Source organism: Sander vitreus, chromosome 2 (genome assembly GCF_031162955.1).
Source record: "Sander vitreus isolate 19-12246 chromosome 2, sanVit1, whole genome shotgun sequence".
NCBI lineage: Eukaryota > Metazoa > Chordata > Actinopteri > Perciformes > Percidae > Sander > Sander vitreus.
The window spans coordinates 33,501,992-33,527,329 of record NC_135856.1 but is presented as its reverse complement, the minus strand read 5'-3'; the positions used below and the strand labels follow the sequence as shown (position 1 = coordinate 33,527,329).

Genomic DNA, 25,338 nt, shown 5'->3' with positions numbered 1-25,338 from the left:
TTGTCATTATGATTACATACGCACCATATTTGTTTATTTTGAGTTAATCCTGGGTGCTATTAATTGTCACTAGCACACCAAATGTGTATTAATCCACAGCTAAACATAGTCCTTTATATGTTTGTGAATTTTTGTAATCATCAGTCATCATCAGCAGGAGCAAATGGGCCTGGGGATAAGTTCAACAGACAGGGTACGGAAGTTAAAAAATAATTTTGGGGGGGGGATTTGAAAATCGTATGTATTGTGACTTTTATGCGGTGACTTTAAAAATCAATTTTCTTCCCTAGAATCGATATTTTTTATTTATCCATTTTACCAATGATTCACCTAATTATTTACTGTTTATATATCATATCCGTTTCCAGCAAAACAGAAAGCAGAAAATACATGTTATGCACTTCTTTACAAATTGAATAAATGTCAGACTAAGCATTCTTTATGAAAAACAATTGTCTGACTGACTGTTTAGAAATGTCTCATGATATATTGTCTCTAGAAGTGTATTATTAAACTTTTGTTTTTGTTCAAGAAGAAAAAGAAAATCGCAACACTCGATACTATTGAATCGCATTACTTCTAGAATCGCAATTAATGAAAATAGCAATACAAGTCAAACTGGCACCCATGTATCGTGAAAGAATCGAATTGGGACAAAAGCGTATCGTCCCAGCCCTATATTATGGGATGAACTAACACATTGTTGGTTTGTCTTTTCATGGTTGATGAAAGAAAGAAAAAATAAAGAATACCAGCCTCATCTTAAAATTTATATATTACATGCAAAGTGTTTTACAGAACTAAAAATATTCATAAGGAAATGAAAAAATAAGGAACATCACGTGCCCTTGTACCTTCTTGGTCATGCTATCCAGTGGCTGGAGGTTTCGCTTAACCAGAGACTCCAGGATGGTGGTGTACAGCACACCGTAGTCATGCTCGGGAATAATCACACCAGGGAAGAGGTCTGATAGGATACCACTGTTGGCATAATACAAACACACATACAGTATATACACGCGCGCAATAGAAAAATAATTGTTTTCACATGTAACAACACAGAAAACAACACCTTTTTCTCGTTTGTGTAGGTCTGGTGTTTTTATCCTGTTATTTTTTTTGTATGTGTGCATTTGGAGCACCAGAAGTAAGATGTGCTTCCTTACCAAAATGTGTGATTGGCTTACCCAAACAACAGAGTATCATCAGTGAGGAACTTTGGCAGGTTGGAATCCCTCAGGGCTCTGATAAGAACCACATCCTCACTGAGATGGGGGTTTTCTCTCTTTAGAGATCTAAGAACACACACATCATTACATTCAATTATATGCATTTCATGTGAAGTTTGTTACTGCATACATCAAGCAGTTTCTCATTTCATTAGCCTGTTTTACTTGTTTGTTTGTCCTTTTTTATTTCCTTCATTCCTCACTACGTCTTTGTCATACTGAAGAACAATCCTCAGTTTGCATGTTGTTCACTAGAAACTACATTGATTAACTACTAGTCAGTTTCATAAAAAAAGAACATATCAAAGAAAATCAGTAACACTTTCAACATTAGGGATTGAAGAGGGGATTGTAAAATACCATGTAGAAAAAGTAGTTTTGTACAGTCAGCTTTTTAATTTCGAGCAGCCCATACATGGAATAGCATACCCTAAGAACTAAGGAACATCACATCTATCAAATCCTTCTCCAAATCCATTAAGCATTGTTATTGACAAATCAAATATGCTGCCATAATCCGGAATGTGTTTGTATAGTAGTGTCTTTGTATGTGCTTGGTGCTTCTGTGTTGTTGATGTGTTTTAATGTGTGTCTATGCACTTTTACCTGTGTCTATGTGCTACCTGTGTTACGTTTCTCTCATGCCATCAACCTGCTATCTGTCATGATCTAGAATAGGGATCGACCAATATGGATTTTTTAGTGCCGATATTTGGAGGCGATACTGCTTTTGCTCCCTCAATTTACATCATGAAAATGTAAACCCTGCCACACTGGATTTGTTTTCGGAATCTGCTCTGCCATTTCTTTAAAAATAATAAACAAAAACACAGAAGTGTCCCTTCTGCAATCATCTTACATTCATATCACCCAAATTATGTGTGCAACGTGCATCATATGGATGGGTGCACTGCATATAACTGTGCAAGGCTTTCATCAACATCTACAACACAGCCTTGATGATGCATTGCTTGCTGACATATTATAAGACAGATATAATCAGGTCATCACAAAATGTCCTTTGTCAACACATTTAAATAATTTAATAAGTCAATAAACCTGAAAAGTAGCCACTGAAATAAAGTGCTTGATTTGTAATTTAAGACTGCCATGGTGCTGGAAGCCTGCCAGGCTTCCAGCACCATGGCAGTCTAGCACTCTGCTAGTGGGGGAGGGGCAGTGCATGGTCTGCACGTGAACTGCAGCGTCTCCAGCAACACAGAGCTGACTGTGGACGTCTGTCTGTAAATAATGCCGGGAAAACTCTATCGGCGAACGCAGCAGCCGTGTATCGGCCGATACACGTAAAAATGCAAATATCGGCCCAATATATCGGCCGGCCGATAAAATCGGTCTATCACTAATCTGGAAGAGTGGTTGTGTCATTTTACTTGTCTATGCTTATGTGTTCTTGTTTTATGCGTTGTATTGTTGTAACTTATCTAATGTTTTCTTTTAAGCCATTAACCTGCTAGGGACTGCAGATGAAAATTAAAGTGCATGGCTAAATCTGGCACATTTCCATGTTGGACTTTATGCTCAATGTTAATTAAGTGAAAATGAAGGCATCTCTTCAAAGAAGTCGGTGCACTCATTTAAATATATATAAATAATACGGGAACATTTATATTATAATGAGCAAATTCATTACTGGAAAATAGTTGCATTACAAGAGAGATGTAATACAGATAATAAGCAGGCAACATAAATTGATGATTCAATATTGCACAACCTGATCTTTGCGACACGTTTGGTCTGTCGTTAAATAAACAATTAAAAAACATTAGAGACATTAGAGTGGGAGATAATGAATGTGCTCTTAGCATGGAAGAAGCAGACTAAGAGGAGTAATATGTAGGCAAAGACAGACAATGACTCACAAGCCAATTACAATTCCCTGAGCTTCAGCTAATAACCAACTGGCGAAACCATGACTTTCACTACAACGAAAAAAATCCATTCACATTTAGTTGAAACAGAATTATTTGTGTATCTTCCAGCATGCAGCTGAATCAGGTGCTTCTCAGTTCTAGCACAGCAAACCTCTAAGGGAACTGGAGCGCACTAATTGATTTGCAGCCTTTAATTGTGCAAACAGACGAACATTTCAGCACTACTGTCTCTTCATCAGAGTCAAAACGAGTCGTTTTGACTCTGATTAAAGGCTGAAAATCAATCAGTGTGTTCAAGTCCCTCTTCTTCCCTTGGAGATTTATTCAAATATATGCACCCACGCAGATCAGGAACAACTGTGTTTTTACTGTGTCCAAATCTTTCTTTTTTCTACCAAACTCACCGATGAGGACTGTCTCTTCAATGGACTAAAACATGACAACTGTGTGTGTTTTAATACTAAGTGTATGTCTGCAAGACTGTTAAAGTCACAATGGTCCTTCTGGAACATGCGTGAAAAGGTGAATGTTTGTTTGTCTCTATATGAATGCACATGTGTGTCAGTGTGTGCATGAGTGTGTTGCTCTGACCCAGCCATGACCAGGACAGACTTGACAGCTCTCATGCCAAAGTCGTAGTGGTCCTGCTGAGACAACTGCTCAGAGCACAGCTTGTACATCTGGGTCATTTTCCTCGCTAGAGTCTTACTGGACTGGAATCCCTCGGAGTACAAAATCACCTGCAGGAAGGGAGAGAAAAAAGGCACTGATAAAAGATATGAAGAGAAAATGATCAAGCACAATAGAACAACGCACACGCAGAGAGCCTGTTACCTCAGCAATGAGTGCGTAGTTTGGCACCATCATGGCTATGGGTCTAAAGAGAGCTTTAAGGTTGTCAGGTAGCTCTGTTCTTCCAGCATAGCCTGGGTTCATGGTGATGAATGCAGCACACGTCATCACCAGCTTGATCTCCCGGCCCTCAAATCGAAACCTTGACAGCTGCAAAACACAGAGTGTTAGATGCGAGATGCTCCGGTTTATGTGTGCATGTGATGTCTACACAAGCAAGTAAAGTCTGCATGTGGCGGGGATGTATGGACCTAATTAACTTCTAATTTATGTAATCTGTGCTGGCACCTAACCTGATGGTCTTGATAGAAAATACAGTAATGCTACAGTAGATTACTGGCTGCTATTCAGTTGAAATGTACATATTACATATTTTAATTTGCTCTGTTGTAATCTTCTTTATCTTAGTTTGCCATGTAATTTAAAATTTGTAAATTATTGTAAACTTAGCTGCTGGCTGAGACAAATCAGCCCGTCCTCCCTCTTTCAGCTGTAAATCTACAAGTATTACTAACTATTTTGCATGTCATTGAAGTCATTGGACTTTGGCGGTGTAGGTTTGAGTACCTGGGAGGAGGACAGGATGAATGACTGATACTGAATGAGATCTGTTGAGGACAAAAAGTCTTGAATTTTCATTGTTTCTAAACGTCCCTCAGTATGAGTTTATATAGTTTGCTACAAACAACATTTAGTTTCCGCTGGAAAGTGACTGGCATTGTTTCCTTGTGCTACTTTCAGATTGTTCGGTTTTAAAGACAATTTCTTCTTTCTTCATAATGTGTAGGCCTACTCCTTTTTGTTATTTAAGTAGTTTATTTTTCACTGGGTTTACACAGATTGCTGAAGCGCTACCCGCTTCCTTTTTGCACCCATGTTGAGCAATTGTGCTATTGCAGCTCTCATTTTGCTGTGTCGTCTATTTTTCCCACAAGGCGGGGCGAATCTTGCAAGAAAACCCATTGATAATCCAATTTAAACCATATAGAAGATATATTAAATGTAATAGAAATTATCTGATTCTGATAAATGATCAAATATGCATGCCCTGATTGCCAACCATTTTGATTTTCCTGCCCATTTCCCTGCTGTTCCAGCAATTTCAATTCCCCAGACTTTTACATGATGAATGTAATGAATAAAAATCAACATCTGCCCATCCACTATGTTTATTTAGAAATAGCTGAGTGTCACTGCTGTTTGTGATTGTTTTTTTTCTTCTTCTAAATGATGTAGGCCTACTTGTTCCACACACTCATTTGTGTAAGAAGAGAGAGCGACAGAGAGAAGCAGGCAGACACACACGCGCACACACACGGTGGTGTGTCGTACATCTGCATGTAGCCTACTTTGAGTGTGCTACTAAGCTCAAAACAGTTAAAATGGCTGGCAGCAACAACAACATCCACGGTGTATTAAGGAAGTTAACCAGCTGATGATGGGAGATAATAGAGATAAAGCCTGTGCCGTGCCAATAGTTTGAAAGGGCCATAGCCGATGGGGAAACGCCAACAATGACGTCATTACACTAATTACGACAGAGGGACAGAGTTTTGATGTTGTTGGGCTGGTCCTACTGTCCAGCCATTAATATGAAGCTAGATATTTTTTTTTTTTACAGTGACAACTGGAAACCATCAGCACGTTGGTACAGTGGACTCAGTTGTCTAATCGTCAACTGACTCACTCTTGAGATCTGTAAGCTTATCCCTTGCTGTTACTTAGAATTTAAGGATAGTGGGGCAATGTTCTTCGCCAATATACAGTGGGGCAAAAAGTATTTAGTCAGCCACCAATTGTGCAAGTTCTCCCACTTAAAAAGATGAGAGGCCTGTAATGTTCATCATAGGTACACTTCAACTATGAGAGACAAAATGAGAAAACAAAATCCAGAAAATCACATTGTAGGATTTTTAATGAATTTATTTGCAAATTCCTCGGGAAAATAAGTATTTGGTCACCTACAAACAAGCAAGATTTCTGGCTCTCACAGACCTGTAACTTCTTTAAGAGGCTCCTCTGTCCTCCACTCGTTACCTGTATTAATGGAACCTGTTTGAACTTGTTATCAGTATAAAAGACACCTGTCCACAACCTCAAACAGTCACACTCCAAACTCCACTATGGCCAAGACCAAAGAGCTGTCAAAAGACACCAGAAACAAAATTGTAGACCTGCACCAGGCTGGGAAGACTAAATCTGCAACAGGTAAGCAGCTTGGTGTGAAGATATCAACTGTGGGAGAAATTATAAGAAAATGGAAGACATACAAGACCTCTAATAATCTCCCTCAATCCAGGGCTCCACGCAAGATCTCACCCCGTGAGGTCAAAATGATCACAAGAACGGTGAGCAAAAATCCCAGAACCACACAGGGGGACCTAGTGAATGACCTGCAGAGAGCTGGGACCAAAGTAACAAAGGCTACCATCAGTAACACACTACGCCGCCAGGGACTCAAATCCTGCAGTGCCAGACGTGTCCCCCTGCTTAAGCCAGTACATGTCCAGGCCTGTCTGGAGTTTGCTAGAGAGCATTTGGATGATCCAGAAGAGGATTGGGAGAATGTCATATGGTCAGATGAAACCAAAATAGAACATTTTGGTAAAAACTCAACTCGTCGTGTATGGAGGGGAAAGAATGCTGAGTTGCATCCAAAGAACACCATACCTACTGTGAAGCATGGGGGTGGAAACATCATGCTTTGGGGCTGTTTTTCTGCAAAGGGACCAGGACGACTGATCCGTGTAAAGGAAAGAATGAATGGGGCCATGTATCGTGAGATTTTGAGTGAAAACCTCCTTCCATCAGCAAGGGCATTGAAGATGAAACGTGGCTGGGTCTTTCAGCATGACAATGATCCCAAACACACCGCCCGGGCAACGAAGGAATGGCTTCGTAAGAAGCATTTCAAGGTCCTGGAGTGGCCTAGCCAGTCTCCAGATCTCAACCCCATGGAAAATCTTTGGAGGGAGTTGAAAGTCCGTGTTGCCCAGCGACAGCCCCAAAACATCACTGCTCTAGAGGAGAGCTGCATGGAGGAATGGGCCAAAATACCAGCAACAGTGTGTGAAAACCTTGTGAAGACTTACAGAAAACATTTGACCTCTGTCATTGCCAACAAAGGGTATATGAAATTGAGATGAGATGAACTTTTGTTATTGACCAAATACTTATTTTCCACCATAATTTGCAAATAAATTCATTAAAAAAATGTGATTTTCTGGAAAAAAAAATTCTCATTTTGTCTCTCATAGTTGAAGTGTACCTATGATGAAAATTACAGGCCTCTCTCATCTTTTTAAGTGGGAGAACTTGCACAATTGGTGGCTGACTAAATACTTTTTTGCCCCACTGTAAATGTCTTGGGAACAATGCAAAAGTGGTGTTGTATGTGAGTGTGGGTGTACCTTATCAGCTTTGGCGTTTCGTATGGTTATGAGCTGCTGAGCGATGACAGACAACACTTCAATGTCGATTCGGTTAAATTCGTCAAAACAACACCAAGCACCTGACTGAGCGAGCCCACTGAAGAAGCGCCCCATCATCTGGAAGAGAGAAGTGCGACAAAATTAGGGAAAGAAATATTACGGGTGCAGGTTGGGGTTGTCATTTCTACTTCTATTTTTAAGCATTGTTTCATAAAGTGGGCATATTAAGGTCATGTTACACATAAAATTCACTCATTCAATACTCTCTTGTACAGATTATGACATTTGCCCATATATAGTAAACTAGCAATTAATATGATTTAGGAACAAAGTTAGGAGAGAGAGTAAAAGATTAAATTAATTCATTAAATTCAAGAAAATGTAATGTAGGTAAAAACAACTACAGTATGCCTATATTTTTTGTTTTTACAATTAATTTATTGTGAATTATTTCTGATTGGAGCTGAGTTCAATAGTACATCTTTTCTCACCACAAATAAAGCCAAGTATAGAACTTTGAGAATTAGTCATATTTTATTAATTACATTGCCACACATAATCCCTTTAAAATCAGCTTGGGATCAACCTTGTCCATGGAACATCAAGTTGAAAAAAATAAAAGTAACCATATAGTATGTTAAACAACTAAATCCCTGTAAGAAAGTTTTTTTAGGCTTTTAAATGTTAAACTTTTTGAGCAGAAGGGTTAGGGTTCATGTTTGCTAGGAAATAAAATGTTTGCAGCTGCAGGAGAGAGGTAGTATGAGTAAATGTCATTATAGTTGCATTATGTTGTGTGAATTGCACCACTTCCATGGGTGACATAAACAACACTGTTCAAAGTTATCACAAAAAACACTTTTCAAAGTTATTAATATCTCATGGACAGCAGAATTAAATGTTACAGTTAAATGTTGATTAGCCACAGTGGAGAAGAGCTGAACAAAGCACTAACACATAAAACCACATAGTGCTGTGATTCTAGCCCGGCTAAATTAAAGCTCTGTCCCACTCTAATACACAGGTGTCCACTATGAATAACTAACTACAGCAGACAGGAATGTGTCATTTCAGCTGTACTGACTGTAACCTCGCTGCACTGCAAGACAAAGTAATTAACATTCAAATTTAACGTATGGTGTGTATTAAGGATAAAGACCCAATCTGGAGTTTGGGGGTTTACAAAGTACAGATATATTATTGTATATAATTGAAGGTTACTTCGGACGAAATATCAGCATTGTGTTTGTCAACTGATCATACTTCATCAAAACTTACTGACCCAAACAACTTGTTGAGGCGTCCCTTTTTGTTTACATTTGGATCACAGGATGTGCCTTTTACTAGATCATTAATGCAAGAAATACACACAGAAATAACACATTTAAGGTTTTTATCAGCCAGATACAGTATGATCCCTATCATACTATCACATGCAATTCTTTGTCAAACAGCTACAATGTTTTAGTTGCACACAACTATTAAAGGCTCTGTACAGTGTATCTATGCTTTAACTGGCACCGGCACTTGAATGCTTTCACAATAGTGCCATCTAATGGTGTTACTTAGTAGGTACAGTCAGAGTGAGACAGAGCCTTCCAGAGCTAATTGAAATAGTTATTTGGAGTAATTGGAAACAAAAGGAGGATAAGGGCGAATGTAGGTGAAGAGGTGCAGGGGAAGAAATAAAGGATTAAATAATTAAGAACAGAGTGGACAAACAAGTAAGCATGAGAAACATAAATAAAAGGATGTGCTAATAAAAGGATGTGGGTTATAGATTAATACAGTTTGTCATGCCTGACCTTGTAGTCAAGTCCATCAGAGCAGTTGAAAACCACACACTGTATAGCCAGGGCCTTAGCCAAGTCCTTGGTGGTTTCTGTTTTGCCCGTCCCTGCTGGCCCAGCTGGAGCTCCTCCCAGGTCTAATTGGAGAGCCCCCATCAGACACAAATAGCAACGGTCCTGGGAAGGGTGACAGATAAAGAACTGTTACGTTTTCAGTTCTAGGACAAACATTTTATAGGCTACACTATTAGCTACACTTTTGTAGCTTGGTTGTTTGTGGCTTTTCCATACAGGTGTGTGGGTTTACAAACAAACTGAATAAAGTAAAGTAATATTTCCACTGGTGGAAGCTTGTTCACTGCAGTTGCATTCAAAATAATGCAAAAATAAGGTTTATGTGTTACAAGGGGTTACATTAGTGTTGGAACAGGATAAGGCTTTTATCAGTCACATGTGTGTATCAGTATCATTGTGCATTATTTAGGGCTGTCAAACGATTACATTTTCTTAATCGCGATTAATCGCTAAATTTCTATAGTTAATCGGGATTAATCGCATGTTTTATCACATGATTAAAATTCTATTATTTTGCATTTCAGATGTGTTTTTAATAGGGCTGTCAATCGATTAAAAAATGTAATCTAATTAATTACATACTCTGTGATTAATTAATCGAAATTAATCGCATACATAATTAACGGTGCCTGAACCGATACTTTTTAAGAAAGTAAAAAAAGAAAAGAAAAAAAAAAGGGTACTAAACAACAGTTGGTGGCATTAAAGAACGGCTTGTCTATTGCTAAGGCCATATGGTCAAAATTAAATGATTTAATAATAATGTATAACAATAACAATAACTAATTTCACTAGTAAATTGCTGTTGAACCATCAGATGGGAAAAGGACATTTACAATAACTTCAAATGCACCACGAGGCTGTAGTTTACCAGTTTCATTGAACGCACTGTCTGTGTTGTTTCTCCGACAGCAGCTGCAGATTGTTACATCCCGGTGTTGAATCCTCTACAGTAAAACACAGTAAAACTTTACACCGTTTAGCGTTAGCTGTCAGCATTTTAACCGTGTTTAATCCAGCTACTAGCTAACGGTAGGCTAACGTTAACTGCTGTCGAGTATAGTGTTAACTAGCGCCACGTGCAGCGGTGTTTGTGTTTCAGAGCATCAGAGAGAAGCGCAGACATATCAGTGGCACCAGATTTCGGTAGCCAGGGTTGGCAGGAAGAAGATTTTTACAAGTAAATGTTCCAATTAATGATCCAGGCAGAACATTCTCGTCTCCCTCCTTCATTTTACAGTCGAATGGTGGCTAGAACGGCTCCGGGTCAAACCTCAATATGGAATGGATTAATCTGCGTTATTTTTTAACAGCCCTAGTTTTTAAGTACATATTAACAATGGAAAGCAGTTCTTACCAGTGGATCTTGATTGGGAATCAAATGAATGCAAAGAAAGTGACTTTATGAACTTCATTTTAAGATTTGTATTTGTTTATTATATATTTAATCTAGTCACACATTTGAATCTAGAGTCAATATTAGGGTTGGGTATTGTTTGGTTTGGATACCGGTGCTAAAGCAGTACTTTTAAAACGGTACTTTTAAAACGGTACCAGTGCCTTAACGGTGCCTGAACCGATACTTTTAAGAAAGTAAAAAAAAAAGAAGGGTACTAAACAGTTGGCGACATTAAATATTGGCTTGTTTATTGCTAAGGCCATATCGTCAAAATTAAATGTTTAATAATAATGTAATCACTATAACAATAACTTATTTCACTAGTAAATAGCTGTTGAATGACAAAAACAACCACCAGATGGGAAATGGGCATCAACAACTTTGAATGCACCACAAGGCTGTAAATGTGACAACAGCAGCTGCAGATTGTTACATCCCGGTGTCAGAATCCTCTACCGTGAAATACAGACACACTTTACACCGTTTAGCGTTAGCTGTCAGCATTGTAACCGTGTTTAATCGTTAATCGTTTAAACGTTAGCTGCTGTTGAGTATAGTGTTAACTAGCGTCACGTGCAGCAATGTTTCTGTTGCCTGTAACGTCTGTTTCAGAGCATCAGAGAGAAGCGCAGACATATCAGTGGCACCAGAATGAGGCACCGAAATCCGCGTTGCTATTCCTGCAGCAGCAGGATGTGTTATGAGGAAGTACAGCAAAATAGTAGCCTGTTAGGCACGACGCAAAGCCGAGTGAAGTGAAAATAAATTAATAAATGGCGGCATGCGATTAATACGATTAAAAAAAATTAACGCATTATGCTCGGCCCTTAATCGCATCGCGATTAACGCGTTAATGCTGACAGCCCTAGTATTATCGTGTTACCGTGAGTGGTGTGATAACTAGTCTTGGACACGCTCCCAGGTATTCATAGCCATAGATGTAAGTGGACAGAGCCATTTTGGCTACACAGTTGTCCAGGTCCAGGTCCCAGTAGTAGCGTAGCTGTCTCTGCCATTCAAAGTTAGACCTTGTGTCCACCTGAAAAATAAGTTAGAAGCAGAAATTACTTTAAGGTAGTGAGTTGTTACAAACATTTTCTAATTACCTGAAAACCCCCAGTCAACGCCAAACCTGCACCTATTATACCAAGCCTAGGACAGACGTGTGTATGTGTACCTTCTGGTTGACTAGATCTGTGACAATGTCTCTGGCATGGACGTCAATGGTGATAAGGGCAGTGATGATATTACGATGTAAAGTAGGCAGTTGTCCTCGTACCAATGTCGCCAGGGCATTCAACCTCTGGAAAACACACACACACACACACACACACACACACACACACACACACACACACACACACACACACACACACAGGTGTAGATTTGTTTTGTCAAATCTAATTTTTAACCAGACATTTCCGGGAAAAAAAGCTAGCAGTAAAGTAATTAGTGTGGTTTACATCAATGCTAGTGAGTTCAAATTCCTGCAGGGCAGCAAAGCGGTCGTGGTCTCCCTCCAGACAGGCATCCATGTCCCTGCACCACATCATCTGGGAGATAGTCAGCACCACCTGGTGGACACACACACACACAAACTGAAAGCTTTAGACAATAGCAATACGTCTTAAAGTCTTGGTCAGCTCCTGCAAAGTGAGCAATCAGAGAATTACAATATGGTTAGAAAAAAAAGTATAATAGTAAAAGTAAAATGTACTGGTACATGTGTGAAGATGTCTAGACATTTTTTTTGACATGGAAACCCAGAGTGTAAAACTATAGGAACTATAGCGCAAAGGTCTGTTTCTTAAAAGTTTGTGTGTATGAGTGTGAGTGTGAGTGTGAGAGTGTGTGTGTGTGTGTGTGTGTGTGTGTGCGCATACCTGTGATGAATGTCCAGCCACCACCCATTCCTCTCTAGGCTTCACCTGGTAGTCAGCAATGGCAGCCTTGCTGAGGCGTCGCAGTGAGGCATACATTGCCTCCTCCACCTTGCAAAGCCAATCTTCCACATTGCCTTGTGCCTTCAGGCCTTTAGTCAAACCCACCTACAATTACACACAGGACAAAACCAGTTACAGTTAAAGAAATAATTACACGTGTCTTGTCTTTTTTTTATTAAGGGTTCACTGTGATTCCTCTGTATTCATTCTCACAACCTTAATTTGCCTTTCATGATCAAAGGACTGCAAGGGTAATAACTAATAACTCCTTGTGGTCATGACTGACAAGCCCTATGCCTGATACAGCCACCAGCTGTGAGCAATCAGTGCAAGCAAAATTGCCACTGCACTCAAAAATTTGGTTATCATCCTTTTGGCAGAATATGAGATGTCAAACACAATTATACCACAATGATTGCTGTGGTATGATGAAAAGAGGCTGGTCTTCAGCTGGTACAAAGAAACCTGAAGCCAGAGCAGAAAAGGCTAGCAGACTGTACAAGTCAAAATCTTAAATTCTCAAGGCAACAAATTCTAAACACGTGTAGTTTCTAAACAATACTATTATTACTTAACTATTTAAATAAAAAAATGCCCAGTGTTTGCCATACTGCTTTTACAAGTGTTGGCATGCATTGAGAACCTGCTTTATTCTTGCACTTACTTAGGGTTGCTAAGTAAGAGAAGAGTGGTGTCATTCAAGATGGCTGACAGGGTGAACTAATTGTTATTGTTTATACAGTATGGAAGGTATTTTTTCACTCACACTCTCATTCTCAGCAAGAACTGAAACAATATAATAACAGGTAGAATAAAACTGATTATGGTGACCGAAGGTGTTAATTTAGTTAATGTTACTCAAACCTGACCTTCTCTCCCTCAGGAGAAACCATGTACAGAATGTCTTTGCTATAGATGTTCTCCTGTTCTTCAGTATCCAGCCCAGTTTCTGTATTGGCCCCAGAAGATTGTTCAGACAGCAAAGCAAACTCTAGCCGTATAATGGCATCAAAACACTTCCTAAGGTGGGGCTGCACTGCCTGTGGGTTTCTTGTCTGGGCCAATATCTTAAGCAGCTCATCATTAGATAAGAAGTAGAACCTGCGAGGGACAGATAGAGGACTTATCAGAGTACTTAACACGACACATCAGCATTCACATCATTACGTTTATCACTCAGTGCACACTGGGAAGAGATGTTTAGAGTAACAACTGGTAGTAAACTTTCAAGGGAGAAAATGCAGAGCATCATACTATGTATTTCACAGGCTTATGTTTAAAATGTTGTTTGTGCACAGGGAAAACTAATCAGGAAACAAAGTAAAAACAAGCAAAAAGTTTAGGATGACAAAGAGGATGAAGTATGATGTAAAAATGTGTTGTTTCAATATGTAACAAACCAAGCATGTGTGTACCTGGGGAAGATGACTCTCTTGGATTCCAGGTAGTCTTCCAGACACTTCTGTATCTCATCCAAAAGAGTGTTGTTGTGCTGAAAAGTCTCCAAAAGATCTGTGTAGAACAAAAACATATGCATGTGTGGTCATCTGTCTTCCTGTCTCCGCATATACATGTCTTCTTGTCTATTTTTCCATCAGTGCTGTATGGCTAAATACCAGGTTGTGTGGCTGCTTTAAAGGCATTGGGCATCTTATTGACCCTTGCCATGATCTCCTTCCAGGACTTGTCCACCTTAAGAAACATCTTGGACTCAGCAGGCAGTTGCCTCTTGATGTCTGGTGCCAAGAAAATACTCTCTAGGTATAGCCAGCTCCTTTGGCACGTAAGCCACTCATCCTGGCAAGGAGGATAGAAAGAAAAGAGGGAAAAGAAAGATATTTAGGAGGAGGGAAGGCAGTGGAAACAATGTGAGTGGAAGGAGAATTAAAGCAGTAAAGTAAACTTAATAGTGTGAATAAACTGCAGTCTCAGATGTGATGCAGTTAGTCTTTTCTTTCATGAACTCAATAAACATAAAAAAAAATTAGAATTTATTTTGCAAGCAGTTTGGCTTCTTGTTTGCAGCCACTAGGGAGAGCTACTGTGTAACATTTGAAGCCAAATCCAAACTCAAAATCTGCATTAAGCATTTAGAGAACCTTTCAATATCTTGAGAAGAGTCACTTAGAGCCAACTGAAATGTCTGTGCTATTCGTCTCTGTGCCTTTACCAGTGTTTGGTTAAAGAGGGTCAGTTGTCTCAGCAATTTGTCCACCTTGGACTTGATGGGACCTGCGTAGCGAGAAGATGCCACCGTGCCCGCATTGATAATGCTGTCATCCAAGAGTACCTTAACAGTAAACAAACATGAAAACATACAATTAGTTGTAAAAAAAACAATACTATTGAGCTACAACAGACCTGTGCCTCAGAGTGTTTCTGCTCCATGTTAGCACCTGGATCTCTTCTGTGCCTCCCAAGATGAAGACCTCTTTGGAGTCACCGTGAGACAGCACAGTGAACTCTGTGGTCTTCCACACATCCTCCACCTGCATGGCTCATTAACAGGGCAGAAGGTTAAAGTTAAAGTATCAAATACAAATTGCGGACAACTCCAGACTAGAGCTGCAATAATTAGTTGATTAACCGATTAGTCGATCCATTAAAAATTAGTTGACAACTCTTTTGATAATCGAATAAATGTTTCAGTCAAGCAAAAATGACAAACATTCTCTGGTTTCTGATTTTCTAATTTGAGCAATTGCTGTTTTTCTATATAAAAGATTAAAATTGAATATCTTAAAGTTTTGGACTGCAATTTAACCGTGAAATTGTAAATGTAATCACTTTTTTTTAAACATTTTATAGAATAAATGATTATGGATTAATTATGAAATCGTTAGTTGCAGCCCTACTCCAGAGACAACTCTACCCTGCCAGCATAACTGTCAGCTTTTGTATGAACTCCCCACATGCATGTTTAACTCAACTACATTACAACTTATCACTCCAGTGTATGCATATTTGCATATGGTGTAAGTAGAAAGTTACTTGTTGCTGCACATTCTATTCCTATTGGGCATTTTACTAAAATGAAAGTAAATAAAACCATATACAGTATATTCATGGCAAACATGGTGATCAGGCTTTCATTGTCTCTAGAGACATAAATTCCATTTAATGGGATACATTGACATTTTTGACATCCTCTTCGGGAACCATCACCTTATCGTGGTGGAGAGGTTTGTGTGTCCCTATGAACCTGAGGGCTGTGTTGTCTGGAGATTTGTGCTCCTGGTAGGGTCTCCCAAGGCAAAGTGGTCTCAGGTGAGGGGCCAGACAAAGAATGGTTCAAAAACCCTATGAGTGACCGAGGAAGAGATAGAGTGAAACTGCCCGGAGGAAGCCCGGGGCCCCCGTCTGGTGGCCGGGTTTGCCACGGAGCCCGGTCGGGCACAGCCCGAAAAGTTACGTGGCATCCATCTCTCCATCCCATGGGCCCACCACCTGTGGGAGGAACCGCTGGGGTCGGGTGCGCTGCCACATGGGTGGCAGTGAAGGTCAGGGGCCTCGACGGACCAGACCCGGGCAGCAGAGGCTGGCTCTGGGGACGTGGAATGTCACCTCTCTGTGGGGAAAGGAGCCAGAACTGGTGCGGGAGGTGGAGCGCTACCGGTTAGATCTGGTGGGGCTTACCTCTACGCACAGTCTCGGTTCTGGAACCATACTCCTGGATAGGGGTTGGACTCTTTTCTTCTCCGGAGTTGCCCAGGGTGTGAGGCGCCGGGCGGGTGTGGGGATACTCACAAGTCCCCGGCTGAGCGCCGCTACGTTGGAGTTTACGCCAGTGGACGAGAGGGTCGCCTCTCTACGCCTGCGGGTTGTGGGGGGGAAAACTCTGACTGTGCATATGCACCAAACAAGAGTTCGGAGTATTCGGCCTTCTTGGAGACCTTGAGTAGAGTCCCGCATGGGGCTCCAGTGGGGGACTCCATAGTTCTGCTGGGGTACTTCAACGCGCACGTGGGCAATGATGGAGACACATGGAAAGGCGTGATTGGGAGGAACGGCCTCCCTGATCTAAACCAGAGTGGTTGTTTGTTGTTGGACTTCTGTGCTAGTCATGGATTGTCTATAACGAACACCATGTTCGAACATAGGGATGCGCATAAGTGTACTTGGTACCAGAGCACCCTAGGCCAAAGGTCAATGATTGATTTTATAATCGTTTCATCTGATCTGAGGCCGTATGTTTTGGACACTCGGGTGAAGAGAGGGGCGGAGCTGTCAACCGATCACCATCTGGTGGTGAGTTGGGTCAGGGGGTGGGGGAAGACTCTGGACAGACCTGGTAAGCCCAAACGGGTAGTGCGGGTAAATTGGGAACGTCTGGAGGAGGCCCCTGTCCGACAGACTTTCAACTCACACCTCCGGCGGAGCTTTTCGTGCATCCCTGTGGAGGCTGGAGGCATTGAACCCGAGTGGACAATGTTCAAAGTTTCCATTGCTGAAGCTGCGGCGAGGAGCTGTGGTCTTAGGGTCTTAGGTGCCTCAAGGGGCGGTAACCCACGAACACCGTGATGGACACCGGAAGGGAAGCCGTCTGACTGAAGAAGGAGTCTTTCCGGGATATGTTATCCCAGACGACTCCGGAGGCAGTTGCAGGGTACCAAAGGGCCCGAAGGGCTGCAGCCTCTGCCGTGAAAGAGGCAAAGCAGCGGGTGTGGGAGAAGTTCGGAGAAGACATGGAGAAGGACTTTCGGTCGGCACCAAGGTGCTTCTGGAAAACCGTTTGCCACCTCAGGAGGAGAAGCAGGGAACCATCCAAGCTGTGTACAGTAAGGATGGTACGCTGTTGACCTCAACTGAGGAGGTAATAGGACGGTGGAAGGAGCACTTTGAGGAACTCCTAAATCCGACTAATACGCCCTCTATGGTAGAGGCAGAGCTGGAGGTTGATGGGGGATTGTCGTCAATTTCCCTGGTGGAAGTTGCTGAGGTAGTTAAACAACTCCACAGTGGCAAAGCCCCAGGGATTGATGAGATCCGTCCAGAAATGCTTAAAGCTCTGGGTGTGGAGGGGTTGTCTTGGTTGACACGCCTCTTCAACATTGTGTGGAAGTCTGGGACGTTGCCTAAGTAGTGGCAGACCAGGATGGTGGTTCCCCTTTTCAAAAAGGGGGACCAGAGGGTGTGTGCCAATTACAGGGGTATCACACTTCTCAGCCTCCCCGGTAAAGTCTACTCCAAGGTGCTGGAAAGGAGGGTTCGGTCGATAGTCGAACCTCAGGTTGAAGAGGAACAATGCGTATTCCGTCCTGGTCGTGGAATAACGAATACTCTCGCAAGGATCCTGGAGGAAGCCTGGGAGTATGCCCAACCGGTCTACATGTGTTTTGTGGATCTGGAGAAGGCGTATGACCGGGTCCCCCGGGAGATACTGTGGGAGGTGCTGCGGGAGTATGGGGTGGGGGGGTCCCTTCTCAGGGCCATCCAATCTCTGTACGACCAAAGCGAGAGCTGTGTCCGGGTTCTCGGCAGTAAGTCGGACTTGTTTCAGGTGAGAGTTGGCCTCTGCCAGGGCTGCACTTTGTCACCAATCCTGTTTGTAATATTTATGGACAGGATATCGAGGCGTAGTCGGGGTGGAGAGGGGTTGCAGTTCGGTGGGCTGGGGATCTCATCGCTGCTTTTTGCAGATGATGTGGTCCTGATGGCATCATCGGCCTGTGACCGTCAGCACTCACTGGATCGGTTCGCAGCCGAGTGTGAAGCGGCTGGGATGAGGATCAGCACCTCTAAATCGGAGGCTATGGTTCTCAGCAGGAAACCGATGGAGTGCCTTCTCCAGGTAGGGAATGAGTCCTTACCCCAAGTGAAGGAGTTCAAGTACCTTGGGGTCTTGTTCGCAAGTGAGGGGACAATGGAGCAGGAGATTGGTCGGAGAATCGGTGCAGCGGGTGCGGTATTACATTCAATTTATCGCACCGTTGTGATGAAAAGAGAGCTGAGCCAGAAGGCAAAGCTCTCAATCTACCGGTCAGTTTTTGTTCCTACCCTCAACAATGGTCATGAAGGCTGGGTCATGACCAAAAGAACAAGATCCAGGGTACAAGCGGCCAAAATGGGTTTCCTCAGGAGGGTGGCTGGCGTCTCCCTTAGAGATAGGGTGAGAAGCTCAGTCATCCGTGAGGAGCTCGGAGTAGAGCCGCTGCTCCTTCGCGTCGAAAGGAGCCAGTTGAGGTGGTTCGGGCATCTGGTAAGGATGCCCGAACCAGGCACGTCCAGCTGGGAGGAGGCCTCGGGGGAGACCCAGGACTAGGTGGAGGGATTATATCTCCAACCTGGCCTGGGAACGCCTCGGGATCCCCCAGTCGGAGCTGGTTAATGTGGCTCGGGAAAGGGAAGTTTGGGGTCCCCTGCTGGAGCTGCTACCCCCGCGACCCGATACCGGATAAGCAGACGAAGATGGATGGATGGATGGATGGACATTGACATTTTTTTTAAATACACATATTCATTGTCTTGTTGGTGAGATGACATGATTGATACCACTGTCCAAAAGTGGCATCAATCTTCTCATCTGACTCAACAAGAAAGCACATACGCATGTATCCAAAATATTCTTACTATTCCTTTAAAAACAAAACTAAATTAATCAATCTTTGTCAACATATTTGTGGAACAAATCTGTGCAACTCTGCACCTCCTGGAACATTAGCTTCCTCTTGAGAGGGGCCTGTCTGGGCTCTCGTCCTCATTACAAAACTGTCAGTCTGCTATAGCAGAGAGTGTCTTGCTTTACCAGTGGACCAGAGGAACTGATTTTAATTGGCTATAATCAATGTCAGCCTCTACCATATCCTTACACCAAATTAAAACCATGTTGCAACCATCAGTGCATCACATGCCACCAGAGACTAGTCATAAAAAAAAAAAGTTTAACACACCCACTGCATTTTGTGCCATGTATCAATTCACACTAATATGGTTTATTAATAATGGCGGAAATCTCTGTTATGTGATGGTATGATTGATGAGTCATACAATATGAGTCATCAAATTGGGATGAAAAAGCAACTCATATTGAAAAGACAGAAAGTTAGAGTACAATTCCATTGAAGTTTCTCTAGTAGCTATAAATAGACATACAAGATCTGTATAAATATTCATAGTTCTCTTTCCACGCACCTTTGTAATAATGTTCTCCACTGATGCTTCTCCTGAAGCCTGTCCTGACACCTAAAAGTCACAGGGTGTGTTAGTCCTGTTTCCAGGTCAGACTTAAAGATATTAATTATAACCAGCGTGTGTACTTTTATCATTGACCTCATTTTGAGAAAAAAAATCTGTTTAGTGTAAGGTAGAACGTTAGATAAAGTAAGGGCAAGTACTACTGTAGTACATACGGTACTTAGCCTTTTACCAACTTAATAGCCAGCAGTAAACAAGGCCCCACAAGTATACCCAGCAAGACAAGCTCATAATGTAGCCTATATTAACATGTTACCTCCTGTATGTTCACGCCATAGGTGAAGACATTGTGCTCCTCCAAAACAGCCAAAGTAAGTTCCTCCACATTCAGGGAGGCCCCCACTACAGACTCCAGAGTCTTCCAGTGCTCCGGTTTCATACATGGGTTACGTAGATCAGTGATCACAGGCAGCTGAAGAAAACCATGAATATTTTTTTAGATTAGGTCACAAAGCTGAAGTCAAGAACAACCTGGCTAAATCACTACTTGTGTGTACTGTCTATATTTTAATGTGGCATTGTTTCAAAAAGAGATTTGTGATAACATTCTTTTTGTTGTTGTATTTACGCCACACACAACACGCATTACACACACGTCAGTCACTACAGGAACATTTGTCCTACTCACCCTCAGCTTCATGACTTCCACCTTGTCCTTAAGACTCGGCACTACATTGTTACGTGGCAGACCCTTCTCCAGCTGGTTGACATATTTGCTATATTTGGTGACCTGTGAGCTGAGCTGCTCCAGGTCCAGTTGCCCAAGTGTACTCTGGTGATGGGTGAACATGAAAAGACACGGTCAAGCTTAGAAGACAGGAAGAGCTGTTTATATGTGTCTGTACATACAGTTGATGTGTCCAGGCCTTCACATACAATATTCTATGTACACCTCACCTGCTTCCATCCATCTGATAATGAGTCCCATTCCTCTAAAGAGTCCCAAAGCAGCTTCTTCAGCCTAAACTCTGCAATTAACTCCGCTAAGGCGTCAAATTTGGTGACCTCCACCTTTATTCATCAGAAGGTAGAGAGGAAAAACTTATTTGGGTTGGGTTGGTTGGCTTGTTTCTTGGTAAAGACACAAAAAATATTGTTGTGACTTGTTTTTGTTGTTGGTGAAAGAATCATTTTGGGATTACTGAAAGGATCTAAAGAATCACAGCACCTTGAATTTCTTTTGGTAGGAGGTGAAGGCGGAGGCCTGGGCCTGCAGCTCGTCTATGGAAATCTGGATCTCCCCCAGCAGCACACGCACTTGGGAAGGATCTGCATTCATGTTAAGAATTTGTGGATCCTATACAGGAAAAACCACAAGGCAAACAAGTAAAAATAGAGCAAAGACATACATAGAGACACCTTGAGTAACAAGGCTCAGCATTAATAACACCCAACCAAACTATGGTTAATAGAAAAACAAATAAAACTCCACCACGTACCTGTGACTTAAACATGACCTGTACAGCATCACGGTTCAGATCCTGGATGTCCTTTTGCAGGGAGCTGCACAGCTTGTCTATGCTGGACTCCCTCTCTGCCGCTGCCTCATCAATGATGATGTGCAATGAGCTAATGGTGGGTTGCAAGGTGGCGAAAACAATCAGATCCTCAGGTGGCGTAGGAACTGAGTACATGTTAATCAGATTGTACATCTGACATACTGTCTCCTGCTCCCCCTCGAGCACCGTAATCTGGTGAGAGTGAGAAAAAAAGAGTAGGAAACACTACAGTGTTGTAGAATGTCAGGAATATGAGAAAAAGATTGATTGATTAATTGGTTGATTGATGTATTGCTTGCTTGCTTGATTGATTGATTGAAGAAGGGACAAAAGAGAAGACTGGGTGGATGAATATATACTGTAAAAACATTTTTTATTTACATCTGAATGGTTAATGATTGCTAAAGAAACTGCTTTTAATGTAAAATGTTTGTCTTACCCTCTCCTTTATCTCATCCAGGAATGTGAGGAAGTTGGCTAACTCAGCTGTGGTGGAGGGACTGGACTCCAGTTTAAACTGAGCTTCACAAGCCTCAGCAATGGCAGCATCTAGCTTCTTCTTAGCCAGCTTGGTAAGCATCTCGTTGATGACCTGGAGGAGAGATGCGGAGCAGAGCAATGAATGATTCCTACATGCCTTTTACATTTTTACTGTAACGTTATTTGTTTTTCACTCACTTAGGCTCTGGACATTGCTTATGTTTTAATTTCAGTGAGGTTTGAATAGCCTCACTGCCCTTTTGTTTAAATCACACGGCCATAAACTCATCATTACTCTTAAACCAAAAACAGTTGTGTAATACCAGTAGTATGTGTTTGCACATTGCTAATCCTCACCTCCAGACAGCGGAGCGGGGAAGACACAAGCTTCTCTTTGAGCTCCGTTTTATCCACAAGCAGTAAGCCCAGATGTCTCTTCTGTTGGATGGCTGAGGCCTCCTTATGCTCACTATGGTAGAACTCCAGTGCTTTTTCAAAAAAGGATAAACCTGTGAGACAAAGCAGTCAACATCCATAAGTCATGAAGAACTGTTATTTTGTATGCTTTGAGTTTATTTATTTTTTTATTTTGTGTGACCAAGTCCAGTCAGTTTTGGAAGATGCAAACATATTCACATATATATGTTCAAACATTAACATCACATAGCAAATGTATAAGGTGTTTTTCCCCCAGGAACAGATTAGGCACTGTGACAAGAAATTATAATAAATTAAATCTTTGGAAACTACTTCCTAACTCAAACCAAAAATGAATCTACCATTATCCCTCTCCCTTCTTTGAACAGTCTTCCCAGAAGTTTTCAAGATGCTCACAAGTGCACTGTCAGACAGTTATTATATAGGCTAGTAATCATTTCAGTCAACACAACATTCAGTAGCACTGATTAAGGTGTATGGTGAATAAAAAAAAAAGTAAAACAATATACAAAAAATAACTTAAATCTTTACACATGAAGTGAGTATTTGATTCAAACCTTTGAGGACTTCATGCACCACAACAGTTTTATAATTAAGGGCCAAATAATTCCATATAGATCAGTATTTTACATATACCTACACTTTTGGCAAAAATGGAACTTTTTGAAACAACATGCAAGTAGTGGTCACTAAATGACGTAAACCTAACTGCGACAGACTACTATAGTAGGGTTTGATTTTCTGACAGTACTGCGTCTGAATGTAACACAGGTTGGCAATCTCCTGTCACATCTCAGATGTAAAGTCGCCTACACATGGTCAGCGGTAAAACCGCGAGGTAGGGCACAGGGCATAGTGGAGACACTTCAAAGGCAGTGGTGGCCTAGAGAATAGAGAAGAGAGCTTGTGACCAGGAGGACGTCGGTTCAATCCTCAGACCAACAGGATAAAATCAGCGCTTCTCCCTTAACCCCAACCGCTCCAGTGGAGCTGCTCAGTGGCCAGCAGATCAGACTGCGGTTGTGCTGGGCAGCTTCCAGGTATGAATGTGTGCAACTGTGTGAATGTGATCAGGGTGTTCCTGCAAAAGAGAGGCTGAACCTCCAGTGAACCTCCCCTGAATAAATAAAGGTTAAATAAATAAAAAAAAAAAGGCAAAGTGCAGTGTAGGTAAATGCCATCTTCAGCTTCTGGCTACCTCTTTATCTTATTGGTTGCACTTTGAAAGGTCAGTGGCAAAGAGGTCAAAGTTGAAACAATTTTAATTCAACTTTAACGCAATTTTGAGTGGTGCGCCACGGCAAGTGGTAGCGTTTCCTCTCAGTTGTCTCTGCCCTTCTCCCATTAGAAAACAATGGCACAGCCAGCGCAGAATGGTTTTCCGCTGATCATGTGTAGAACTTCTCACAACAAGGAACTGTTTCCAATATAGTCTGCTTTCAACTGCACTACCATGCAATACTGCAGTTTTAACATACCTTTGAAAAAGGAAAATGCCTCTGCAAGTTCATTTTCCTATTGCAAATAATATACAAACCTATGATATGCTTTGGAAAATTGACGTATAGTAAAGACTAGAAAATACAAAGAATGATAAATGAAAAAGGTACCCTGTGGAGTTTTTGACCTCTGTATGAAGCTATTTTTTCAGGAATGGGTTCACATTTAGTTTGTATCACGCATGAGCATAAGGACACGCATGCACGTTGTGTGCTAGCACTGGGTTGACGTGATACACATTCCTGCTACTGGTTTTACACTATTCTGCTAATGGCCAATTGGGGGCAGTAACACACCAAGAAATGTAGCAATGGGCCAACAAAGGCAGTGAAGAATACTGTAGGCAAGCAAACAATAGATGTAAACAATGCAGTATTTAAATATGGATATGGATATAAGGACATCAGCTTTGCAAATGAAGGAGGACATGCATTCAACCTATTTTGTTAATTATTTGTTAAATCTCAAGAATACACCCAATGTGTTTTGGTTAGAAACATAGTGTATACTATACTTTCATTTGGACTGATAATTCACGAAAGGCACAGTACTGGTTTAAGCAACAATGTTTTTGTTCCCAACTTGTTGAGTTTCTTTAAGTGCTTCCAATACCAGTACAGCTAACAAAGGACATGAGCACTATTCTCAGCTGAACTGCTCTTTGTGTTGCGAGTGTGAGATCTGTTACAAAAGTAATGTTTATGTTGATGTGTAGTACATCACCATGATCCTGTTGCCGCATTGCATCCAGATCCAGACTCTCATTCTCTTTATAGAACAGCCGAAAACGCTCAAATGTGTGCGAGTATACTTTTGCTGCGTCAAAGGCAAACTGGAGTGATTCCTAAGGGGGAAAAAAAAGTCAAGCCCACTCATACACAGTAATGTACATACAAAGTCCAACCTCCAGAGATAGAAACTATGCAGTGAGTAAAAGTAAAAACTGACCTTGATGTCCTGGATGATACTTTGAAGGTGGTCATCATTTTCTATGATAGATGCCAAACAGGGGCCTTCTTCATATTTACTTTCCAATTTCTAAAAGTTAACAAAAGCATGTAAAAACATATACACTCGAGTACAGCTTTTTGTTTTGACATATCAACAACATTAGCATTTAGAACAACTAAATTACCCTGAATGTACACATCAGGGCGGTCAGGTTGAGGTGGGGTTTTTTTTTTACTACCTCATAGTCTCCAGGCTCTGTCAATGAATCAAAAACAGGATCTGCTGTAAGCGTAGTGACTGACATCACCGTTTCCTCAAACCACCCAATGATCTCTGCAACACTCTCCTGTAGGAATTAACAAAAAATATACTGTAGATTGGTATTTAATGGGTAGTAAATCATTTAATGTGTAACAGTTTGTGACAATTTAAGAAAACTAACCAGAAAGTTCTCCTCAGAGGGTTTGTAAGTCAAAGTATTTGGGTCCAGCATCAGCTCAGAGGTGAACATAGGGGGGTCACGGCGAGTTTCTGACTCAACAGACTAACAAAGACACACACACACACACACCAACCTTAACCAAACTGCTCTGTGTTTGCTTGATAACTCGATTTGGTGGCTATAGTAATTATTGTGGTTTCACTGTAAACAATACAATTTATTA

At 41.5% G+C, this 25,338-nt stretch overlaps 1 protein-coding gene across 1 annotated transcript in view; it reads right to left on the bottom strand.

The window, feature by feature from the left end:
* The window catches only part of dnah6 (dynein, axonemal, heavy chain 6), a 69,241-nt gene that overhangs the window by 40,870 nt on the left and 3,033 nt on the right, over positions 1 to 25,338 (bottom strand). Inside the window, exons 10-36 of the mRNA XM_078266663.1 lie at positions 25,116 to 25,217; positions 24,912 to 25,019; positions 24,671 to 24,760; positions 24,446 to 24,566; positions 22,142 to 22,293; positions 21,744 to 21,896; positions 21,245 to 21,496; positions 20,974 to 21,102; positions 20,703 to 20,816; positions 20,434 to 20,577; positions 20,062 to 20,217; positions 19,743 to 19,793; positions 15,008 to 15,100; positions 14,782 to 14,901; positions 14,228 to 14,408; positions 14,027 to 14,123; positions 13,481 to 13,712; positions 12,552 to 12,716; positions 12,132 to 12,242; positions 11,846 to 11,971; positions 11,552 to 11,707; positions 9,210 to 9,371; positions 7,384 to 7,521; positions 3,956 to 4,123; positions 3,713 to 3,861; positions 1,188 to 1,295; positions 855 to 981 (exon numbers count right to left, since the gene is read on the bottom strand). Of these exons, the coding sequence (XP_078122789.1) occupies positions 855 to 981; positions 1,188 to 1,295; positions 3,713 to 3,861; positions 3,956 to 4,123; positions 7,384 to 7,521; positions 9,210 to 9,371; positions 11,552 to 11,707; positions 11,846 to 11,971; positions 12,132 to 12,242; positions 12,552 to 12,716; positions 13,481 to 13,712; positions 14,027 to 14,123; positions 14,228 to 14,408; positions 14,782 to 14,901; positions 15,008 to 15,100; positions 19,743 to 19,793; positions 20,062 to 20,217; positions 20,434 to 20,577; positions 20,703 to 20,816; positions 20,974 to 21,102; positions 21,245 to 21,496; positions 21,744 to 21,896; positions 22,142 to 22,293; positions 24,446 to 24,566; positions 24,671 to 24,760; positions 24,912 to 25,019; positions 25,116 to 25,217 (3,705 nt within the window). The remainder of the gene's footprint in view (positions 1 to 854; positions 982 to 1,187; positions 1,296 to 3,712; positions 3,862 to 3,955; positions 4,124 to 7,383; positions 7,522 to 9,209; positions 9,372 to 11,551; positions 11,708 to 11,845; positions 11,972 to 12,131; positions 12,243 to 12,551; positions 12,717 to 13,480; positions 13,713 to 14,026; positions 14,124 to 14,227; positions 14,409 to 14,781; positions 14,902 to 15,007; positions 15,101 to 19,742; positions 19,794 to 20,061; positions 20,218 to 20,433; positions 20,578 to 20,702; positions 20,817 to 20,973; positions 21,103 to 21,244; positions 21,497 to 21,743; positions 21,897 to 22,141; positions 22,294 to 24,445; positions 24,567 to 24,670; positions 24,761 to 24,911; positions 25,020 to 25,115; positions 25,218 to 25,338) is intronic.